Raw genomic sequence first — 19,123 nt, 5'->3', positions numbered from 1 at the left:
GCAAACGACAACAAAGATTAAAAAACAAAACCACTTTTGAACACACAAATCAATGTGCTCCTTGACAAAAGTGGGAATTGAATTTAAGGATGCTTCTTCAAAGAACTGAAATACTCTTTGAAAGAAGTATGTTTTGGTTTATAGCAATTAAAGAAAACATGATATTGTCTCATTTTCACTACTAATTGCTGGCAATATGGAGAGTTGGATGTTTTGCCAGAATTAGTCATCTGTGGTGAACATTTCCTATGAAATAGAAACTCTGAGGGCTACTAACATTTTCAGAGTTAGACAAATTTTGCTTTTCTTGAAATGAAACTTAAAGACAGGAGGAGTCCTCAAGGCTGATTTCAAGTCAAAAGGGGAAAACTGTTCTACTAAAATTAAAGCAACCAATATTGCTACAAGTTTGGCAAATAGAGATTTAAAAAAAAAAACAAAAAACAAAAAACAAATATGGATTCTCTCTCTCATTGGCTGTCAGAGATCAGAGCAAGAATACCAACAAGGAATGACTGTTGGGGTAAACGTATGGTCACACTCATCTACAGTGGTCCTTCATACCCCAGGATACCAGTTATGAGTCTGACTCCCTCTGCCAGTTAAGAACTGACTACAGAGCTTTGGGTAAAGTCTTGAAGTGTGTCCTGTTCTTGTTAAAACACTGGCTTGTTCTTCCCTCTCCCACCCCGTAGTGGGAGGTGGGAGACTGAGTGACAGCTGTCCAGAAGGAAGCCCATTGGTGGGCTCGGAATGAAGGGAGAGAGGTCACATGGAAATCAGCCCACATTACACCCTCATTAACTTCATTGTTCAACAGACTCACCAAGCTGATGACAGGCAACTATATATATGTATATACATGTACATATATATGTACACACACACACACACACACACACACACACAAAAAAAAGACCCTCTAAAGACAAGGGCTTTGGGACAGTCTCAATAGAATGAAAATTCTCCATTTTAAGACATGGCCATGGACAGTGGCAACTTTTTATTTTGACACTGACTCACTGCATAAAACTGACACTTGAGTGGAAAGCACTCGAAAGGAGAACAGTCAGCACTTGAGCAAAGTGAGAGCCGGTCAGACCTCTCCTCCCACCCACCCCAACTCCTAAAGAACAGTTCTTGAAAGGCAGTCTGCATACACCGAAGAGATCCTTGTGCACGGAATTCATGAGGTCCCTTTACCTGTGAATGACAGTTCTGATTCTCCAGGGTTTAGCCCATGAAATGCCTCCTCCCACTTCTTGGCTTCAGAATGAACATTCTGTAAGTCTGGGATTAAGTTAGAATTCCTATTTCCTATATTTGGTCCCCCAGAAGTTATGAGGAAGGAAGACTGGATGAAATTCTTTTAAAGCAGACAAACCCAGATGACATTCCTGCAAAGCTTTCCCAGTACTCACAGACACCTGTTCAGAACAAATTTGAGGCTTGAGATTCTGTAGATATCTCACAGCAAAGATTCCAGTATTCTCTCCAGGAAGTGAGATGTGGGAATGAGCCCTCATGCATGCACACACACACACACACACACACACACACACACACACACACACACACACCAGAGATCAGAAGACCTGGGCTGTATACCACTTCCCTACAGGCTCAGGCCCATCCTCTGCCCACACGCAGTTCTACACAATCTGGCCTCTTTTGGAACTTGCAAATGATGAACAATATATGCAGAAACATACCAATATTGGGTTAAGAGTCTCAAAAGCATCATTATACTAACAAGTCCACAGGAAGCCACCCAGCCCTTCGACATAGGGAAATGTCGGGTTAGCTCAAAGTTCTCATCAGAGTCCTAATTTAGTCACTTCCACATAGAAGGGGACTGACTGGCTTTCTAATAACCAGGATCACTTCTTCCCCTTGGTGTGGTTCTCAGGCTGACCTCTGCAACACTAGCCTTCTCCTTACTTTCAAAAGTCTAGTGCTCTTCAATGTCCTTTCAAAACACTATGGTTTTCATTCATGAAGCAATAGGAAATACTGCCTGCCTTCAGACAAATGTTAAGAAAATACGAAACATCCCAAAGCAGGCTGGGTATGGCAGCATACTCCTGTAGTCCCACCTAGTCCTGAAACTAAGCAGGATTGCTGGACTCAACTGTGCAGTCAGGCTAAGCCATAGTTAGACTTCTGACTTAAGCATATAAAACCAACCAAACAAACAAACAAAAAGCAAAACCAATAGAAAAGCACAACAGTGATTTTTTTTTAAAAATAGGTTTTAGCCACAGCATAGGCCCAGCAAACTGTCACAATTCCCCCCAACAACAGGACAAACACATGCAGTAGGCTGGCACAGCAGGGGCTTGGGAGCAGAGGCTGGAGGACTGGGGGTTCAAGGCTGCTCTGGGCTACTAAGTACATATAGCTTCATACCAGTCAAGCTCTGAACTTGCCAGGTACTAGATGGTGTGGGCTGGCATACCGTCTGCCTTCCTCCATCCGTCAAGGGATGGAAAGCATTTTGACTAGGGTGTGTAAGGAAGGGGAGGGGAATGCTCACTGAAGCAGCTTGTTCAGGCTGCTCAGCTCACGCGGGAGGCTCTACAGATGTAGGCTTCCTTTCTTACTAGGGACTTCAATTTTAAAGTGATGTTCAGGATGATTTTGGAGAGAACTGAGTTTTTGAACTATAAGCATCCCCCCCCCCAACCCCCGAAGACCTGAACTTAACTGACAGGCAACCTTTCTAAGACCTTATATTGGTGCATCCCTCCACAGGGAAGCCCAGGCTGCCTACTTTTTCACCCAGAAGCCCCTGCTCTGTTGGCTAACTGGTGCTCTCTGCATGTAGCCCAGTCCTGCCAACAGCCTCTTGGCTTCCTCCAGCCCTGGGAGAAAGCATCTCATTCAGATAGGGGGTCCCTATGAACATGGTGTTGGAGGGAATCTTCAGGAGAGGATGAGAGGGAATCTTCAGGAGAGGATGAGTCTGGAGCTGCAGGGGAAAGAGGCAACTTGTGTGGATATTCTGCAGTCTGCAGAAGTCTCCCGAAGCGCTTTCCATTCTTAGGCGTAGCACAAAGACACATTCCTTTCAGCCACTTTCTCTGGAGCACCCCAGCTCCTTTAGCCACGCCCAAACAGAACGCTGGGCTAGGTCAGAGCCCCAGAAGAAAACAAATAAGGCTTTGAGTCTTTTGTGACCAAATCAAAGAGCTGCTCAAATTCAAAGTGAGTGAGAGAGAGAGAGAGAGAGAGAGAGAGAGAGAGAGAGAGAGAGAGAGAGAGAGATGCTCTACCACACACTGTTTACTACTTTCAACAAACACACCCAATCAGAAAGAAGAAATCTGGGTTTAGCTAAACCATGGAAATGTTTGTAAACTCTTGGCTGTTGCTGCCCACTGAATGAAGTCTCTGAAATTAACCTTTTAAGAGTCAAGGTCTGAAATTAAAACAAAACAACACTATCAACAGCAGCAGCAGCAGCAGCAACAACAACAACAAAAAACCCCTGGATACTCTCACCCTGGAAAAAAAGACTGCTTGCCAAATTCAAATTTGCCTTGGCAAGTTGCTTACCAAAGTAACAATTCAGCCCTTCTGTGAGGTTACAAAGAAAGCATTTCCCCTTGACTCTGGAGAGAATGCCTTTCATGTAATCTCCAAATTATGTCACTTACTTTAAAGGTACAGCAAATAAATTTCTCTTTCCTATTTCTTGTTTCTTTCCACACTACCTAATACAGACTTTTCTGTAGGGTGAAAGCCAACAAGGAGGTTCCACTTGAGGCTGGATCCCAGGGTCCCGAGGCTTGGTCTGTGTTCTCTCTGGGCTGGGTGCTCGGACACAGGTATGCTCCCTCACCTCACCCAGAGTCTTCATACTCCTAACAAAACAAAAGCACCACAGCCTCTCGAAAGGCAGAGAAAATACTGTCCATAAACATGCAGGTCACAGAGGGATGCACACTCAGAAAATGCACAACAGATGTGTCACACACATAGAGCAAGCGCAGGCAGCAGCTGGGACCTTCTGAAGTGAACCCTACCCCTGGGTAGAATCCTTCTGCCGTTTTAAACATTTGAAGCTGGGTGTGTAGCATCTGCCTTAAAAGGGAGATCTTTCCATTCAATTCAGGTGGGAGAGTGTGTCATTTGGAACTAAACTTCATTCCAAACAACTAACAGATCACACCAGCGACAAGGATTAGAGCAGATCTTACATTTGAAGTGGGTAGAAGGGCACTTACCGATTTGGTCTTCTGGGATCAGTGATTCAATAGGGGGGTCCAGTTCAGAGCTCTGAGACAAATAGTTCTTGACTTGGGTCATAAACTGCCGGATGGTCTGCAACATATCGGTGCTGGACACATGGCATTCCTTGTTCTCCTTCAGGAAGCTCACGTAGTCCTGCACCAAGCACCCAAAATAGGTGCATTTGTCCCGGGACAGCTCTGCTATCCTGCGGACCATCCGCTTCTCAGGGGTCATGAAGGAGCTGAACACCCCGCTCATCTTTCGCAACTGGGACTTGACAAGCTTGGGCAGCACAAAAGAACTGTTCCTCTTCTTTTTGGACTTGATGGGAGGTGCCATGGTCTCCTGGTCACTCTCCCCTTCGTAGTCCTCCAGGCTGCTGGTGGTGTCGGCCTCATACCCGTACAGGGGCATGCTCCGGTCGAACTCCAGTGAGTCGGAGGAGGAAGTGGAAAGGCTCATGTCGCTCAGCCTCTGCCTGGCTCCATGGCACGGTGGTGGCTGTGATTCAGAGCCGGGCGGCGGCGCCCTTGTGCAATCTCCGGGGGCGTCCCTAGGCGGGGCTCCACCTGCGTGCCCAGCTGTGCCCATCTCCAGCTCCAGCTCTAGCTCGGGCTCCGGCTCAGAGCCCCGGCTGGGCCGGCAGGCGGTCAAGGTCTTGGCGCTGCTTTCCGCTTCCAAAAAAGAAGCCTGCTTCTTCAGCCGGGGTGGAGGGATGGGAGTTGGTTTTGTTCCAAGCAGAGCTACGTTCCCATGTTTGCTATGGTTGACTGTTTCTGGCATGCTCGTCTGGGGTTCAGTCCTGGATAGCCCAGGGCTTGTGTGCAGACTATTAATAGCGGGTGGCGGGGGCCTGGGTGGGGGGGACCGAGATCTCTCGGTGCCATTCGCGTTGGGAGTCCTTGTGCTCGGCCGCTTTGGGCCTGTGCTGAGGTCCTGGCTGTGCACTTTCAAGAAAAGAGGATTAATAAAACACAAGGCTCCGTTGGTCTGGCTGCACTCCAGCTCCGAAGGCGTCCTGGTTTTTATAGAATGCACTCCATTTATAAGGCAGAGCTGACGCAAGGAGGCAGGGCAGATGCCGGCTGAGGGAAGAGGCCTATGGGGAGGTGGGGAGTTTGGGGGTTTGTTGTCTGCCGAGGAGCTCCAAAAATCTGAAAGTCATTATCAGTGAAGACAAGAATGTAAATATAGTGCACTTGGGACATTCCTTCACACACACACACACACACACACACACACACACACACACACACAGTGGGGCAAGAGAGGCTTAACTTGGGGTCTGCTTTTTTCCTTTGATTCTCCTCCCCTCCCCCTTCCCCCTACTGGAAAGGGCAGAAAGGCAGCTATGGGTTCACAGAGAGACTCCAGGGGCCTCTCACCTTCAAAGCCTTTGAGAAAGGTTGGCTGAGCCAACAGGCAGCTCCACAGCCCAACCGTTCACACAGGTAAGAAGGACAAAGAAAACTGGAAAGGGTCCAGGATAAGCTAGTAAAGGGCACAGAACTCCTGAGCTTGCTTTTCACCCCACTCAGCCCAGAGAGCAAGGCCACCCTTTCCAATCTACTTCTCCCGGGTGCCCTCCAAGGAGACGGCTGCCAGCCAAGGAATCCATCTGGCCTCCAAGTTCCCCTTTATGAGGTAGGACCAGCAGCTGGGCCTGGGGGATATTACACAATCTACTTGAGGTTTTACACATTCAGCACTAAAACCCAACAAAGACGACGACTGCACTCAAGGGGGTAGGATGGGGATGCAGTGTGTGTGTGTGTGTGTGTGTGTGTGTGTGTGTGTGTGTGTGTAGGGTTCATTTTAGGTTCTAGACATCATTCGTACACTGTAGTCTGACTGTCAACCTATCCAAAAATCAAAGTAAAAGACTTCTCTTTCCATCTAGGAGGAAAATATTTAACCAAAGTTAAACTCATTCTGCCAGAGCACTGGGATAAAGTCAAACCAGGTGAACTGCGTGTATTGGTTCATGTCAGCCACCGTCTGGTAGCACCGTGTCACCGTGTGTGTGTGTGTGTGTGTGTGTGTGTGTGTGTGTGTGTGTGTGTAGGATTGGCAGAGGCAGACTTCAGAAGTAAGTCCCAGCGCCAGAGTAAGAACCTTAGGCAGGCTGAGGGACATGGCCCACAACAGCAGGGTGGGAGCTGATTAAGAGGGGAAAAGAGACAGGTGTCATTAAAATGTCTTCGTTCTTACCCTCCTCCTCACAGGACCAGAGTGGCAGAGGTGTCTGTGCCACTTAAGATAAAAGCAATGTAAGTGAACGTGAGATGCCCCACACTGGATCTCTCTTTCTATTAGTGCTGACTTTCCAGAAAGATGTCACAGAAAGTGAAGACTCTGGCAGGTCATACAGGCTTATGCTGGGCTCTCTACTTCTGGGGAGCCCTGCTAGTTTGATGGGAGGAGATTTAAGGGTTACCCAGGCACACTTAGCTCCAGTATTTGAGAGCTGGATGGACATTTGGGTAATGAATCCCAGAAAATGTGACTCACAGACTGCATGGTTCCGAGAGCTGCATTTTGCCATGGAAGTGGGATTCTTACAAGTGTTTTTGGTGTAGTGGTGTGGGGCCACAAGCAACCCTACAGGGATTCATTTTAAAACAGAGCCATGCATGGGCACCCACTTACTTAGTCCCAGTTGGGCTAGTTCTTCAAGCTGAGACTCCGTCTTGGCAGTTGAAATGGCATAAGGCAGCTTCAAGGTGAATGGCAGAACATCCCTGGTATAAGCAAAAAAAAAAAACAGAGAGAGAATGTTTGTAATTACATGGCTGGTGACTTTCCCTCACATTCTTTTTTCACTCTGGAAATGTTTCATCTTAAACTGTCAAAAACATCTCAAGTTGACACCATACCACACCCAACCAGACCTTCTCTCTTTTGGCAACTCTCCTCTGATTTATCCCACTGTGGGACAGGCAGAGACACAAGGCTGCTTGATTGAATCTATGCCAACAATCAAGTCTCCCTGATGGGTAGCATTAGGTGTGTACAATTCAATATCAGAATAATTAATTATGCTGGTAGACCCATCACTCCTGTAGTGTATGGTGTCCCATGTGGTGAGATGCCGATCTTCATGTTGAACTCTTACTCTCTAGACAGGAATGCTCAATCATCAATCCCCATTACCTTACGGGCAGCAGGCTTTCAGCAAGTATCTGCTGGCCCCCTCGAATGTAGTTTCATTGTACCACATTCCAACTGGAGATCACTCATGTGACCTCTGTGTGCTGGAAATGAAAGTTTCTACTCTGTTTACAGCAGATGTACTCTAACTTGGATGTACACAGGGGTCCCTGGTGTGTGTGTGTGTGTGTGTGTGTGTGTGTGTGGTGTCTCATTATATTATGAATTGCATGCTTAGATTCAGAAGACCTGGGTGGGGCTCCTAGGTCACAAATTCTACTTGCCATTGGACCAACCTCTGAAGGTAAGTTTCAGGTGCCTCGTGTCAGCAACCATCAAAGAGGATGGCACCATATGCTATGTGCCATATGCAGAGGGGACCCAGAGAGCAACAGGCCTAATAGGAAAATGCCAAGCCAACATCAGAGTCCTGCCATGGTCAGGGCATAAAGTCTTCAGGAGCAAATGCATGGACCATGGTATGTTTCTCAGAGAGAGGAAAGACAGATGGAATAAACAGCCATTCATTTTCAAAAGCACGGCTGAGAACCAAGCTCTTAAACTCATTACAGTAGCACATGCATCAGCATAAGGCCCTGTCCAGGAGAATGTCATATTCAAAGACAACAGCGACCTGAACAAAAAGGTGTTATGTATTTATTATTTACTGGTAGTGGTGTTGGACTTAGAAAAAAAAATTATCCACTCCTTCACTCCACAAATGTTTATTATCAGCAAAGAGAAATAGACATTGTTCTGGGCCGGGAAGAAAACACGAGTCCCTGCCAAAATAGAGAACCATGCCAATGAATACTACCAGGATATAAACAAGTAAGCTATGTATAGAATTTATGGGAAGGCTCACAAACCATGGGAAAACATGTGTGAAGGGGAAGCAGACTGTCTGAAGCCAGGTGTTAGGAGGCACACTCACAGCACTGTGATGGCAGGGAGGCTTAAGCAGGAGGAGCAGAAGTTCCAGGCCAGCTGGAATTTGTCACATAGCAAATTCCAGAACAGCCTGCCTCAAAAACAAAATAAATAAAAATAAAAATAAAAGCGGGCCAGCCAGTGAGGTGGTCCAGTGAATAAAGGTGGTTGCTATGCCAACCTAGCCACCTGAGCTTGATCCCAAAAAACCCATGGACAGATGAATGGCGAGAACTGAGTCTAAGAGTTGTCCTCTGGCATCCACATGCACATCTTGGCACCAGCACCTCCCCCCACAAACTTACCCATTAAAAAAGAAATTAAGCCAATAAAAAAGAGTATTTGAAAGCAATTGGAACCTAGGCCAAGATTCCTAGTTATTCAGATTATATATAATATACATATTATATACATTACACACACACACACACACACACACACACACACACACACACAGTCTAGGGGCTCAGGAAATGGCCAGTAGTTAAAGCACTTGACTCACAAACTTGAGGACTGGAGTGTGGAACCTTAGAACCTATGTAAATGTCAGATGGGGAGGTGACCCCTGTAATACCAGCCTCGTAAGGTGGAGGTATGGAACTTCCAGAGCAAGCTGGTTAGTGAGAATAGCCATACTGCTGAGCTCTGGCTTTGGCTGAGAGGCCCTGCCTCTGAGTAAGGTGGATGTGCCATTGACGATGATTTCTGACATGCACAAGCACATATATGAATGTGCACCCTGCCCACATGCACCCACACACATGCAAAATGCATATATGCTACATAAATAGAAAAGGATGTATCCAGTGAGTAAATTACATAGGAAAGACAATTCCCAGGAGTAGGAACAGTAGGTGAACAGCGCCTGGGATAGGGAGGGTCTGATACACGGAGAACAAAAGCAAGCAGGTCACCGTGGCAGGCCTGGAGTTAGTGAGGGATAGAAATGGAAGCTTCTGCCTCTTAGTTTGTCATCAAAGCATGCCTTGAAAGTTTCTGTTGAAGAAAATCACACACCAGATCATCCTGTTTATGGTGAGATTGGGCAACACTGTGGAATGAAACTAGATCAAATCTGGGCGGCTGGAAAATCTTGGAACCCTTAGAGCTGTTGACAGTCAATTACAAAGCTGCAGAGTCCATGAAAATAACAAAGCAAGGGTGTTCCGACACCCGATGGATGGCGTCACCCAAACTCTACTGTGCTCTTCTACGATGTCAGAAGGCTGCTTCTCCTGAGGGTGTCCAGCCCTGGTCAACTCCTGCTTCCATGAGGCCTTTACCCCTGACCTGAGATTGCGAACGGCTTCTCCAGTGTCCTGGCAGGGGCAGTGACCCTGACTCTAACCTGAAGTGGAGACTAATCGGAACTAGAACTTTGTAATATGAAAGTATATCACAAACACATGTTTGTAAAACCTCTCTCAGTCCATTTGAATCTACTTTGTTTATGCAATGCGGAGAAAAGTAACATGTAACAAAATCAACCTATGTTTATTTTAAGCTTTTACCTAGCTCAGCATGCTACCTGGAGTCTAAACATCATCTGACTGGCTTGGGTTTTCTTAATGACATAGGACCTGGCATTTCTTAATAGATGGTTGTAGGTTTTGACTTATTTAGACAATTAGATGTTATACATGAGCCACCTTACAGCATCTTAACACACACACGACAGACACACATGATACCACACACACCACACACATACACACCACACACACACACACACACACACACACACACACACACACTTCTTTTTTATTTCCACCTCGTTTAAAAAACAAAGGAGTCCTGATGTTAAAGTTTGCACGTAACAAAATAAAACCAACATCTTACATAGAGAACTTTCTTCCAAGCGTTCCAGTACATGCACAGTCTAGATTTATTTTATCTTTGCTCTGTATGCTTTGTTTCTAAAGAAAGAGAGACTAACATTATCCAGCAGCTACTGCTGCGATGCACCAAGTATTTGAACACCCGTGGGGCCCAGAGACCATGCTGGGAAAAAGCTATGTTAGCCCTTATTCAATGATTACCAGGATCATATAACATACTGACTTGGGTAGCCCTTGATGCACTCCATAGAACCTGTGGAAGCAAAGCAGGGATTGGAACCAGGCGTGTTGAAACTCAGGCATTTGTAGTTGGTAGAACAGAGTAAGGAAATGTGGACTTTGGCATCAAGGTAAAAGATTCAAATTCTCTGTCCCTGTCTCCCTGTCTCTGTCTCTGTCTCTCTATCTCTCTGTCTCTGTCTGTCTCTGTCTCTGTCTCTGTCTCTGTCTCTCTCTCTCTCTCTGTCTCTCTCTCTCTCTCTCTCTGTGTGTGTGTGTGTGTGTGTGTGTGTGTGTGTGTGTGTGTATGTGTGTGTAATTTCTCAAGGCAGGGCCATTGATATAACCCAGGCTGGCCTGGAACTCTCAATCTTCTTGCTTTAGCTTCATGAGTGTTGGGATTACAGGTACATTCTACATCTGCTAATTTTGTTTCTTTTTTGAGATTTGCTTCTTTCCTTTATATGTATGAGTGCTTTGCCTGCATGTATATCTTGCCCAATGTATGCCTGGTACCCTTAGAGGCCAGAAAGGTATGTCAAATCCCCTGGGACTGGAGTGATAACTGTGATGCAAGAATCAAATACCAGTCCTCTAGAAGACCAGCCAGCACTCTTAACACCACCCCTCCCCAGCAATGTCTACAGCTGCTCAGAGCTGCTGGCTTTTGATTATATGATGGTAAGCAAGCACCTCACTCCCATAGTTCTAATTCACAGGGCTGCTGGGAGGGCAAGGGATAATGTGCCTGTTGTACCTGGTACAAATATACTAGACTCTAGTTACTATTTCAATATTACAAGTATGGTCTAAGCCTAGCAGCAATATCAGCATCACATCATGCAGAATGTGACACAGCCCAGACCCTTTGAGATTGCCTCTTAACAGAGTTACAATTGATGCTGGGGCACAACTGAGTGCGAAAGGCAGTTGTTTCTCTATACTGTGTCGGCAATGCCCCAGCTGCTGACAGATGGCAGTCACTACTCCTCTTCCCAATTGTGCTTTCCATTGAGCTCATCCAATACTGCAAGTTGGGTGCCTGTGGATTCTTTTGTCCATGCACACGGGGCACGTTCTGTGTAGGAACCCACCATGATGAATTCTCTACTAGTAACCAGGTAGGAGACTTCCAGAAATACTTTGGGAAGACTGGATCCTGTTGGGCTGGAGAGATGGCTCAGCGGTTAAGAGCACTGACTGTTCCCTTCTGAAGGTCATAAGTTCAAATCCCAGCAACCACATGGTAGCTCACAACCACCTGTAATGAGATCTGATGCCCTCTTCTGGTGTGTCTGAAGGTAGCCAAAGTGAACTTAGATATAATAATAAATCTTTGGGCCGGAGCGAGCAGGGCCAGAATGAGCAGAGGTCCTGAATTCAATTCCCAGCAACTATATGATGGCTCACAACCATCTGCACAGCTACAGTGTACTCATATACACAAAATAAATAAATAAATTTAAAAAATACCTTAAGACGGGATCCTGTCAACCACTGATGACCAAGCATGTCAGTAAGGAACATTAGAAGAGCAATGGAAGCAAAAGAAAAACGACTCTCAACCCCCTTTACTTACAAATGTTGACACTGGGATCTTCTCCATGCAACTCAAGAGTGCACTACACTTAGTAATTTGTCAACGGCCTTCATTGGCTTTATAACTTTTAATTACCAGCCTGCCTGGCTATTCTGGGCAGGTACTCTGGCCTGCTCCTGAGTGTAGAGGACAGAGATGGGGATCTTCCCTCTGTGGCTGCCAAGTACTTGTGGGTGTGAGGCTCTTTCCCCAGCAACAGCACGATTACTGGAAGGCAAGGTTGGAAGGAGACTTGACAGCCAACTTCACCCTTGGCTGGCATGTCAACACCAACACCCTCTCTAGCCTGGGTGGCTTGAGAGCAGACTGGGTGTGGCCTCCTGGGGTCGGGGTGGGTGCTGCTGGGGCTATGTCTTTGGGCAATGTGTTTCTTTTAAGCCTTTTAGAGACAGGAGTTGCAATCATCATATTATTGCGGTGCTATTGGTTTTAGTTATGCTTAAGGAAGCTAGAGAATTTCATTGCTTGTGACAATACACCTCACAATTGTTTAAGGGCTTTATTTGTTTGGTTTTTGCACAATTTTAATATAATCCTGAATGGTCGAGATGTAGTTACATAAAAAAAAAAATCATACTTTGTTCTAAACTTTGCCTCCAAAGCTTCACATTTGCATAAGGCAGATCCATTTTGTGGTTTGTGTGATACCTAACACTGCAACTGCAACACCCTTTGCCCTGTATTTGGGTTATTGTATGTGTGCATTAAAGACAAATATATTTAGCTGAGTTTTAAAATGCCGAAGAAAGAGAAGTGACGTAGTATTCAGCTAGGCAATGTCTTCATTCTCTTAATTGAAAAAGTTGTGTTATGAGCAGTTGTCCCTCAGATGTTTAGACGTGAAACACACGGGCTCCAGGGACTATGACCCTACCCTGAAGCATCCCTTTGAGAGAGCTCACCGAGCAGGCACTGTCCATCCTGGGAGCTTCCCTCATTTTCTTCCTGCTAGTGAGCAGGGCTAGGGTCTCCTCTGGAGAAGCCTTCTCTTCCTCAGGCCATTCACTGGGTAGCTTCAGCTAGCCTGAGGCCTTAGTTGTCATTCAACAGGATGATGAATGCCAAACAATTTAATCCTTAAATTAAAATAAACTAGACCAAACCAAAATGACTCTACAGTCTCAGTGAGACAGTTGTGAGTTGTGAACTCTGAAAAGATATTTCCCCGTAGTCACTGCAGTGAGCAAACAGAAAAGCTACGGAAGCCAGGCTGGGCTCTGCCTGGGTTAAAACAGGCAAGGACCAGGCTGAAGAACTGTCTCAGCTATTAAGAGCACACTTACTGCTTTCACAGAGGACCTGGGTTCTATTCCTATCACCCATATGGTGGCTCACAACCATCCATAACTCTAGTTCCAGGGCATCTGACTCCCTCTTTTGACCTCTGTGGGCACCAGGTATGAGTGTAGTGCACAGACATGCATTCAGGGAAACACTCATATGCATAAGAGAAAATAGGAACTCAAAAGGAAGGAAGGAAGGAAGGAAGGAAGGAAGGAAGGAAGGAAGGAAGGAAAGAAGGAAGGAAAGAAGGAAAGAAGGAAGGGAGAGAGGAAAGAAAGAAGAGAAGCAGGCAGGGTCAACTTCTGCAGGCAGCAAGAGTTTCTTTGCTTAATCACTGCAAGAACACTGGCTTCATTTGGCTGTTTTTTGTTTTGTTCTTTGGCATTGCTAAGGATCAAACCCAGTGTCTCATGCTTTGTAAGCAAATGTTTTACCACTCAGCTACAGCCTCTGGCACGAGAATACTGACTTTGAAAAGCTGTTATTTGTGTAAAGAAAATAATACTAATAGAAACTTACAACTTACATTCTTTCAGTCCTGGAGAGGGTGTGAGCACCCAGGTGGCCTGAAGAAGAACTGTGCAGGATTTATGGATTGGTTTAAAAAATCCATATTTAAGAATGGGCCCTGTCCCCTGGAGTCTTTAAAAACATTACTGGGGACCTTGACAAATTACAGATTTATATACTGGTTTCCCCCTTCCTCCCTCTCCCTCTCCCCTCCCCCTCAGTCTGCCCCTGCTGTGTTCTTATGAATGCATGTGTTTATACAGGTGAGAATATCGGTATGTGGGTATGTGCTTATGTATTGTGTAGGTATGCTTCCTGGTGAATGGGTCTAGTTATCAGAAGCCATGGGACCAGCTTCAAGAAATAGTCATATTAATGAGAATTTGCATTTGGAAGGCCAGGCAGCTGTTTCCATCTTAAACTTAATACAGGAATGGGGTCAACATCTTAAGCGGCAAATCCTTCCCTGACATCTCATAGGCGACCAGCCTTCTCCAGACAAATGTCCAGATCATATCACACAACAAGCGGGTCCTTCAAGTCAAGAGATGTTCAGAATCCTTACCTGCTGATGCAGTAGAAAGCAATGAGCCGGAATAAATCTGCAAAGCTGATTCCTGAGCCTTCCAGGGAAAAGGCTAGAAAAAAAAAAAGAAAGAAAAGAAAAGAAAGATTCCAGAAGGTGGCTGAATCTTCCGGCGTGTGTCTAGGAAGGAAGGGCATCTAACACAGCATATGGAGGCCTGTCTCAGACTACTGTGCAGCTTATCCAAACCAGCTGTGAGGGGGCCGTCTGACAGCCAGACCCAGCTTTAAACGGCCAGGAGGCTGAAGGCGGTATCCCTGACTCACTCTAAGCACATGCTCCATGCATGGTAAACACTTCCTTGCACAACAACCTTTCTGTTTGTTTTGGTGTTCAGAACACAGAGTTGGGCAGGGGCAAGGGCTCATCTGGATGCACCGAGAAGCCATCAACACTCAGCAGTCGTGGGTTAAAGGTCCTCCCACTCCAACCTGTCTTCTTAGATCATGGACCTTCAGCGTACTTCAGAGTACTTGTCATACTCCCTTTGACAAGTTGAGGAACCCTCTCATGTAGGCACAAGGCAGAGGGATGTGAACCTGGAGGTCAGTTTAAGGGCTCTAGAAATCAGTTCTGAGATACATTCTATATAAAGATTCTAAAGTCTGGTCCTCTCGCCTGGCCGCATTGCATAAGCTCCCAAATGAAAGTTGCTTTCTGACAAGACATTGTTGCCACATGCATGGCTCCCAAACTGTGGGGGCAGGGGTGGCTTGGTTTCTAATCCTTATGCCTTGGTCAACCACCTCCATCTCACCTATGAGACAGAGAGAAACAGTTCCTTGCCAGTCAGAAGGATGACAGTAGGATAGAATGTGTATTTAATGAAATATCTTATGTGAAAGAACTATACATGAATATATGGTGGTGTTCATTACATCCTCCAGAAATAATGCTAAAATATCCGATATTGTAGTAAGTCCTTCTCCCATCCCAATTTGTATAGGATACAGGCTCTTGGGACTTGGGCCTGCAGAAAGCCATTATGGATAGGATAATGCTTTGTACAAACTAGCTCTCTTAATCACTTGTAAGTCCCTTGGGGAGGATTAGCGGGGATGACTGAAGTCTTAGAATCTGATGGGAGAAAAAAAAAAAAAACCAAACTGCTGGTTTCAGGAAACTCAACAAACAGGGGTAGGGGTGGGATATGAGGTTCCCTGACAATGGGTGTACTTCAGAAGAAAGGAAGTGGCTTCCTTGTCATGGGGAACTTTGGAAAATTGAGAGGGATTTAAAAGCCAGGAGAACTTCCAGCAATCTTTCAAAAGCTAACTCAGAATAATGGGATCAATTTAACATAAATTCATTATTTTCTAACTAACTATACACTCACTGACTTTAAAATGGTAGTGAGTCTAAATTGTGCTGTCAGATTATCTCTCACTGTATTTAATCGTTCCCCAGGTTCAGCCTGCCCGGTGGGTCCTGTTTCCCAGCCACCCTTGACTCTGTGAGTTCCGGGTTTACACTTGAACCAGAAGTAAATCATGTATGCAGGCAGGGGTTTCCTGTGCCAGAAATGTCACTTCCATGGATCCTATGTATGGTTATTGGCTTACGGAGACTGGACATGAGGATACAGGAATCTCATGCCTGATGGTCAATTAGCCTCAGCACCTTCAAATGCTCCCCAACTCTCCTGGCCTTCACCCCTCAGCTCCGCTAACCTAGAATTTTTAGATCTCCCCACTCTGTTGTGCAGATCCATTTCCTGACCCTTTTTTGGAGACTGGCAGTACCTCAGAACTGTGTGTTCCCTCTTTTATTTAAAACTTGGCCTCTCAAAACTCCACATTCTCAATGACCAGAAAGTAGACAACAGAAAGAAAACCAAACAGTGCAAAGCACCAACTCCCAACAAACCTCCAGCTAGTCATCTGTCCATGTGGCTGGATTCATGTGCTGGATTCATCTTGATTAACTGCCTTTCATAGAAGGCTGAACAGTGACTACCAGAGGGGACTCGTGTGCTTGAGGCCCATTTAGTCATGAAGATATGTAGATACATGTTTTGGCTTTAGTCCTTGTAAGAGGGCTCTGTTGCTGTGGGTGCTCTGTGGTTTAGTCATCAGTAAACCTGGGCACCAGATCTACACTGGATCCAACAGGAGACAGGGCAAGAAAGTCTACACTCAGCCCCTAACATGTGCCAAGCCTTGGGGTGCACACAGTATGTACGGGTTGTTTAACTGAACTATGCAGTGCTCAAAGGTTAACATCACCTCACTGTAGGGATAGGAACGCCAAAGCTGAATGCCAGGACTAGACACATCTGTCTGCATCAAAGTCCAGGCTCCTTCCCGTCAGCCTTGCCCTCACGATCCGGCACTTACTGTACGTGCTTTCCTTTATAGTAAACTCTTTGATAGGTGCTCCAAATTCACAGGGCAGGCGAAGGGAGAGGACTTTCTTCTGCATTTTGGAGGATTTACGAACCAAAAAGACCTACAAGAAGGAAAAAAAACAAAAACAAAAAAACCCTGCACGTTAAGGAGATTGAAACCTGGGTGCATAATTTTTCTTATATATATGATGCTCCATGAACAAAGCACAATTCCCAGTAGAACTCTACAGCTCAGTGCAGGGCACTCTACAGAGAAAGTTCAGAGCTTACTGAGGACATTTCACTTTCAACGGGGGGCTTAGGGGCTGGAGAGATGGCTCAGTGGTCAAGAACACGGGCTGCTCTTCCAGGAGACCCGGGTTCAATTCCCAGTGCTCACATGGCAGCTCATAACTGCCTGTAACTCCAGCTTCAGAGGAGTGGACATCTTCACACAAACAAACATGCAGGCAAAACATCAATGCACATGAAACGAAATAACTTATTCAAAAGGGTCTTAGAAGAACCCTGCTTTCCCTCTGACCCGACCTTATCCATCCCTTGTCTGCAGAGGCACTGGCACTCTGGCGACTCTTTCACTGTGGTAGATATAATGCTTAGCCCCTGAAATAGGTCTGTCTCATCTCAAATAGGTATCCTGGTAAGTGAAACAAATTCTAAATTCTAAATGAAGTTTACATAGTCAAGCTGTAGATGGTAAGCTGTGAGTTCACTGGCTAATTTGGCTCATGGCAAATTCGAGAGAGGAACTTGAATTTGCTAAGAGTGAGAAAGCAGTTATTTTATAGTTTTAGCTTTTGCTTTTGAATATGAATTTCTAGCTTCTGTTGAAAAATGAGATAGTATGTCAAGTCAGACAATGGCAAAAACCTTCAGAAGGGAAAAAAATGGCTACTGGAGGTGGATAGGGCATTCTCTGACATTCACCCCAGCCAACACTGAGGCTGCTCCCTCTGGTCCCAACACCGTCTTCACCACCATGTTTTAGACCAAAACAATTTCCAGTAATGACGTCAAGGCCACTGGGCCTGTCAGTGCAGAGGTGGGCCAGCCATCCTCTTCTGGGTAGGTCAAGTCCACCCAGCTCCAGGAAGCATCTTCCATCTGGCCTACACGTCAAGTGAAGTGTGTAGTGTGGTGGCCTTGGCTAAGTCCTGGTCCCTGTCTATAGCAAGTGGCCCTTCTTTAAAGATCCTATAATGTCATGTTCTTTGATTATCTCTTTCCTCCGGATTTGAACCTTAAACTCCTAGCTTCTCTATCTTGCTACAGTATTTCACAGCTGCCTCCCACCCCGTACCACCATGATCTTTGCCTTTCTTTTTATGTTTACAGTACCCATGATGCTTATGGGAGAAGGTGTGACCAGAAAAATTTTTGAGATTTCACCCCACCCCCAGTAACAATAAAACATCCATGGAAGCCGGGCAGTGGTGGCACATGCCTTTAATCCCAGCACTTGGGAGGCAGAGGTAGGCGGATTTCTGAGTTCGAGCCCAGCCTGGTCTACAGAATGAGTTCCAGGACAGCCAGGGCTATACAGAGAAACCCTGTCTCGAAAAACCAAAAAAAAAAAAAAAAAAAAAAAAAAAAAAAAAAAAAAAAAACCCAAACCAAAAATCAACAACAACAACAACAACAACAAAACCATCCATGGAACTCATCTGGTTCATATATCTGAACACTTGGGCTCTGGGACAAAGTAAAACTAAGGCAGATGTCCCACAAATAACATCTTGGGTGAATGTGTTTGGGGTAAGGGGACCAGGCTCTGAGAGGCAGCTACTGGCTGAGATGAAGCACAGCTCCCTTCTACAGGACAGCCAAGGCTACACAGAGAAACCCTGTCTCAAAAAAAAAAAATATATTGGGGACCTCCCTGAGGACCAATTAGGGACTGGGCGATTAGGAGTATACTTTCCAGGCTTTGCTTCCTAAAACACTGCAGTCACAGGGGCTGACAAAGTCAGGCTTGCAGAACGCATCTGCCCTGACCCCTTTCCTGTGAGTAAATCTGTATCGAAGCAGAGCTGCTTTATTCCCTTCAGATATTATCTGTAGCCGCTTCTGCCTGACAAAAGCCTGTGCTGTGTAGGTATGACAGATACTGTACCACCAGAAAAACCAACTATCTCTACACCCTGGCTCCTTACAGAGCTGGTAAGGGTGCCGTATCATCCTCAGTACTTTCGTACATTCATGCCACCAGGGCCAGGCTTCTAATTCCTGCTTTTCCTTCATCCCCATTATCAATTCTGGTCCACATGGCGCCTGTCCTCAGCCTGCCCCATCTTGTCAGGAAGGCTCTGTCAAGAGCTCAGGTAGGTGGAGAGAGAGACTATTCTGCTAGCTTGTTCCTCATACAAGCCTCAGCAGGAATGGCTATGCCCCACCCTAGGAGGGGATCAGGGCAGGGTGGGGAA

At 45.8% G+C, this 19,123-nt stretch overlaps 1 protein-coding gene across 8 annotated transcripts in view; it reads right to left on the bottom strand.

The window, feature by feature from the left end:
* The window catches only part of Rin2 (Ras and Rab interactor 2), a 206,267-nt gene that overhangs the window by 23,555 nt on the left and 163,589 nt on the right, over positions 1 to 19,123 (bottom strand). For all 8 annotated transcript variants that reach the window (XM_031372129.1, XM_031372130.1, XM_031372133.1 and 5 more), the window contains 4 exons: positions 16,690 to 16,801; positions 14,333 to 14,405; positions 6,886 to 6,977; positions 4,230 to 5,390 (listed from right to left, as the gene is read on the bottom strand). In XM_031372129.1, coding sequence (XP_031227989.1) covers positions 4,230 to 5,390; positions 6,886 to 6,977; positions 14,333 to 14,405; positions 16,690 to 16,801 — 1,438 coding nt within the window. The remainder of the gene's footprint in view (positions 1 to 4,229; positions 5,391 to 6,885; positions 6,978 to 14,332; positions 14,406 to 16,689; positions 16,802 to 19,123) is intronic.

This window comes from Mastomys coucha, unplaced genomic scaffold (assembly GCF_008632895.1).
Source record: "Mastomys coucha isolate ucsf_1 unplaced genomic scaffold, UCSF_Mcou_1 pScaffold15, whole genome shotgun sequence".
Taxonomy (NCBI): domain Eukaryota; kingdom Metazoa; phylum Chordata; class Mammalia; order Rodentia; family Muridae; genus Mastomys; species Mastomys coucha.
Note: the sequence above shows the minus strand (reverse complement) of the source record. Positions and strands in the feature narration are given on the sequence as shown.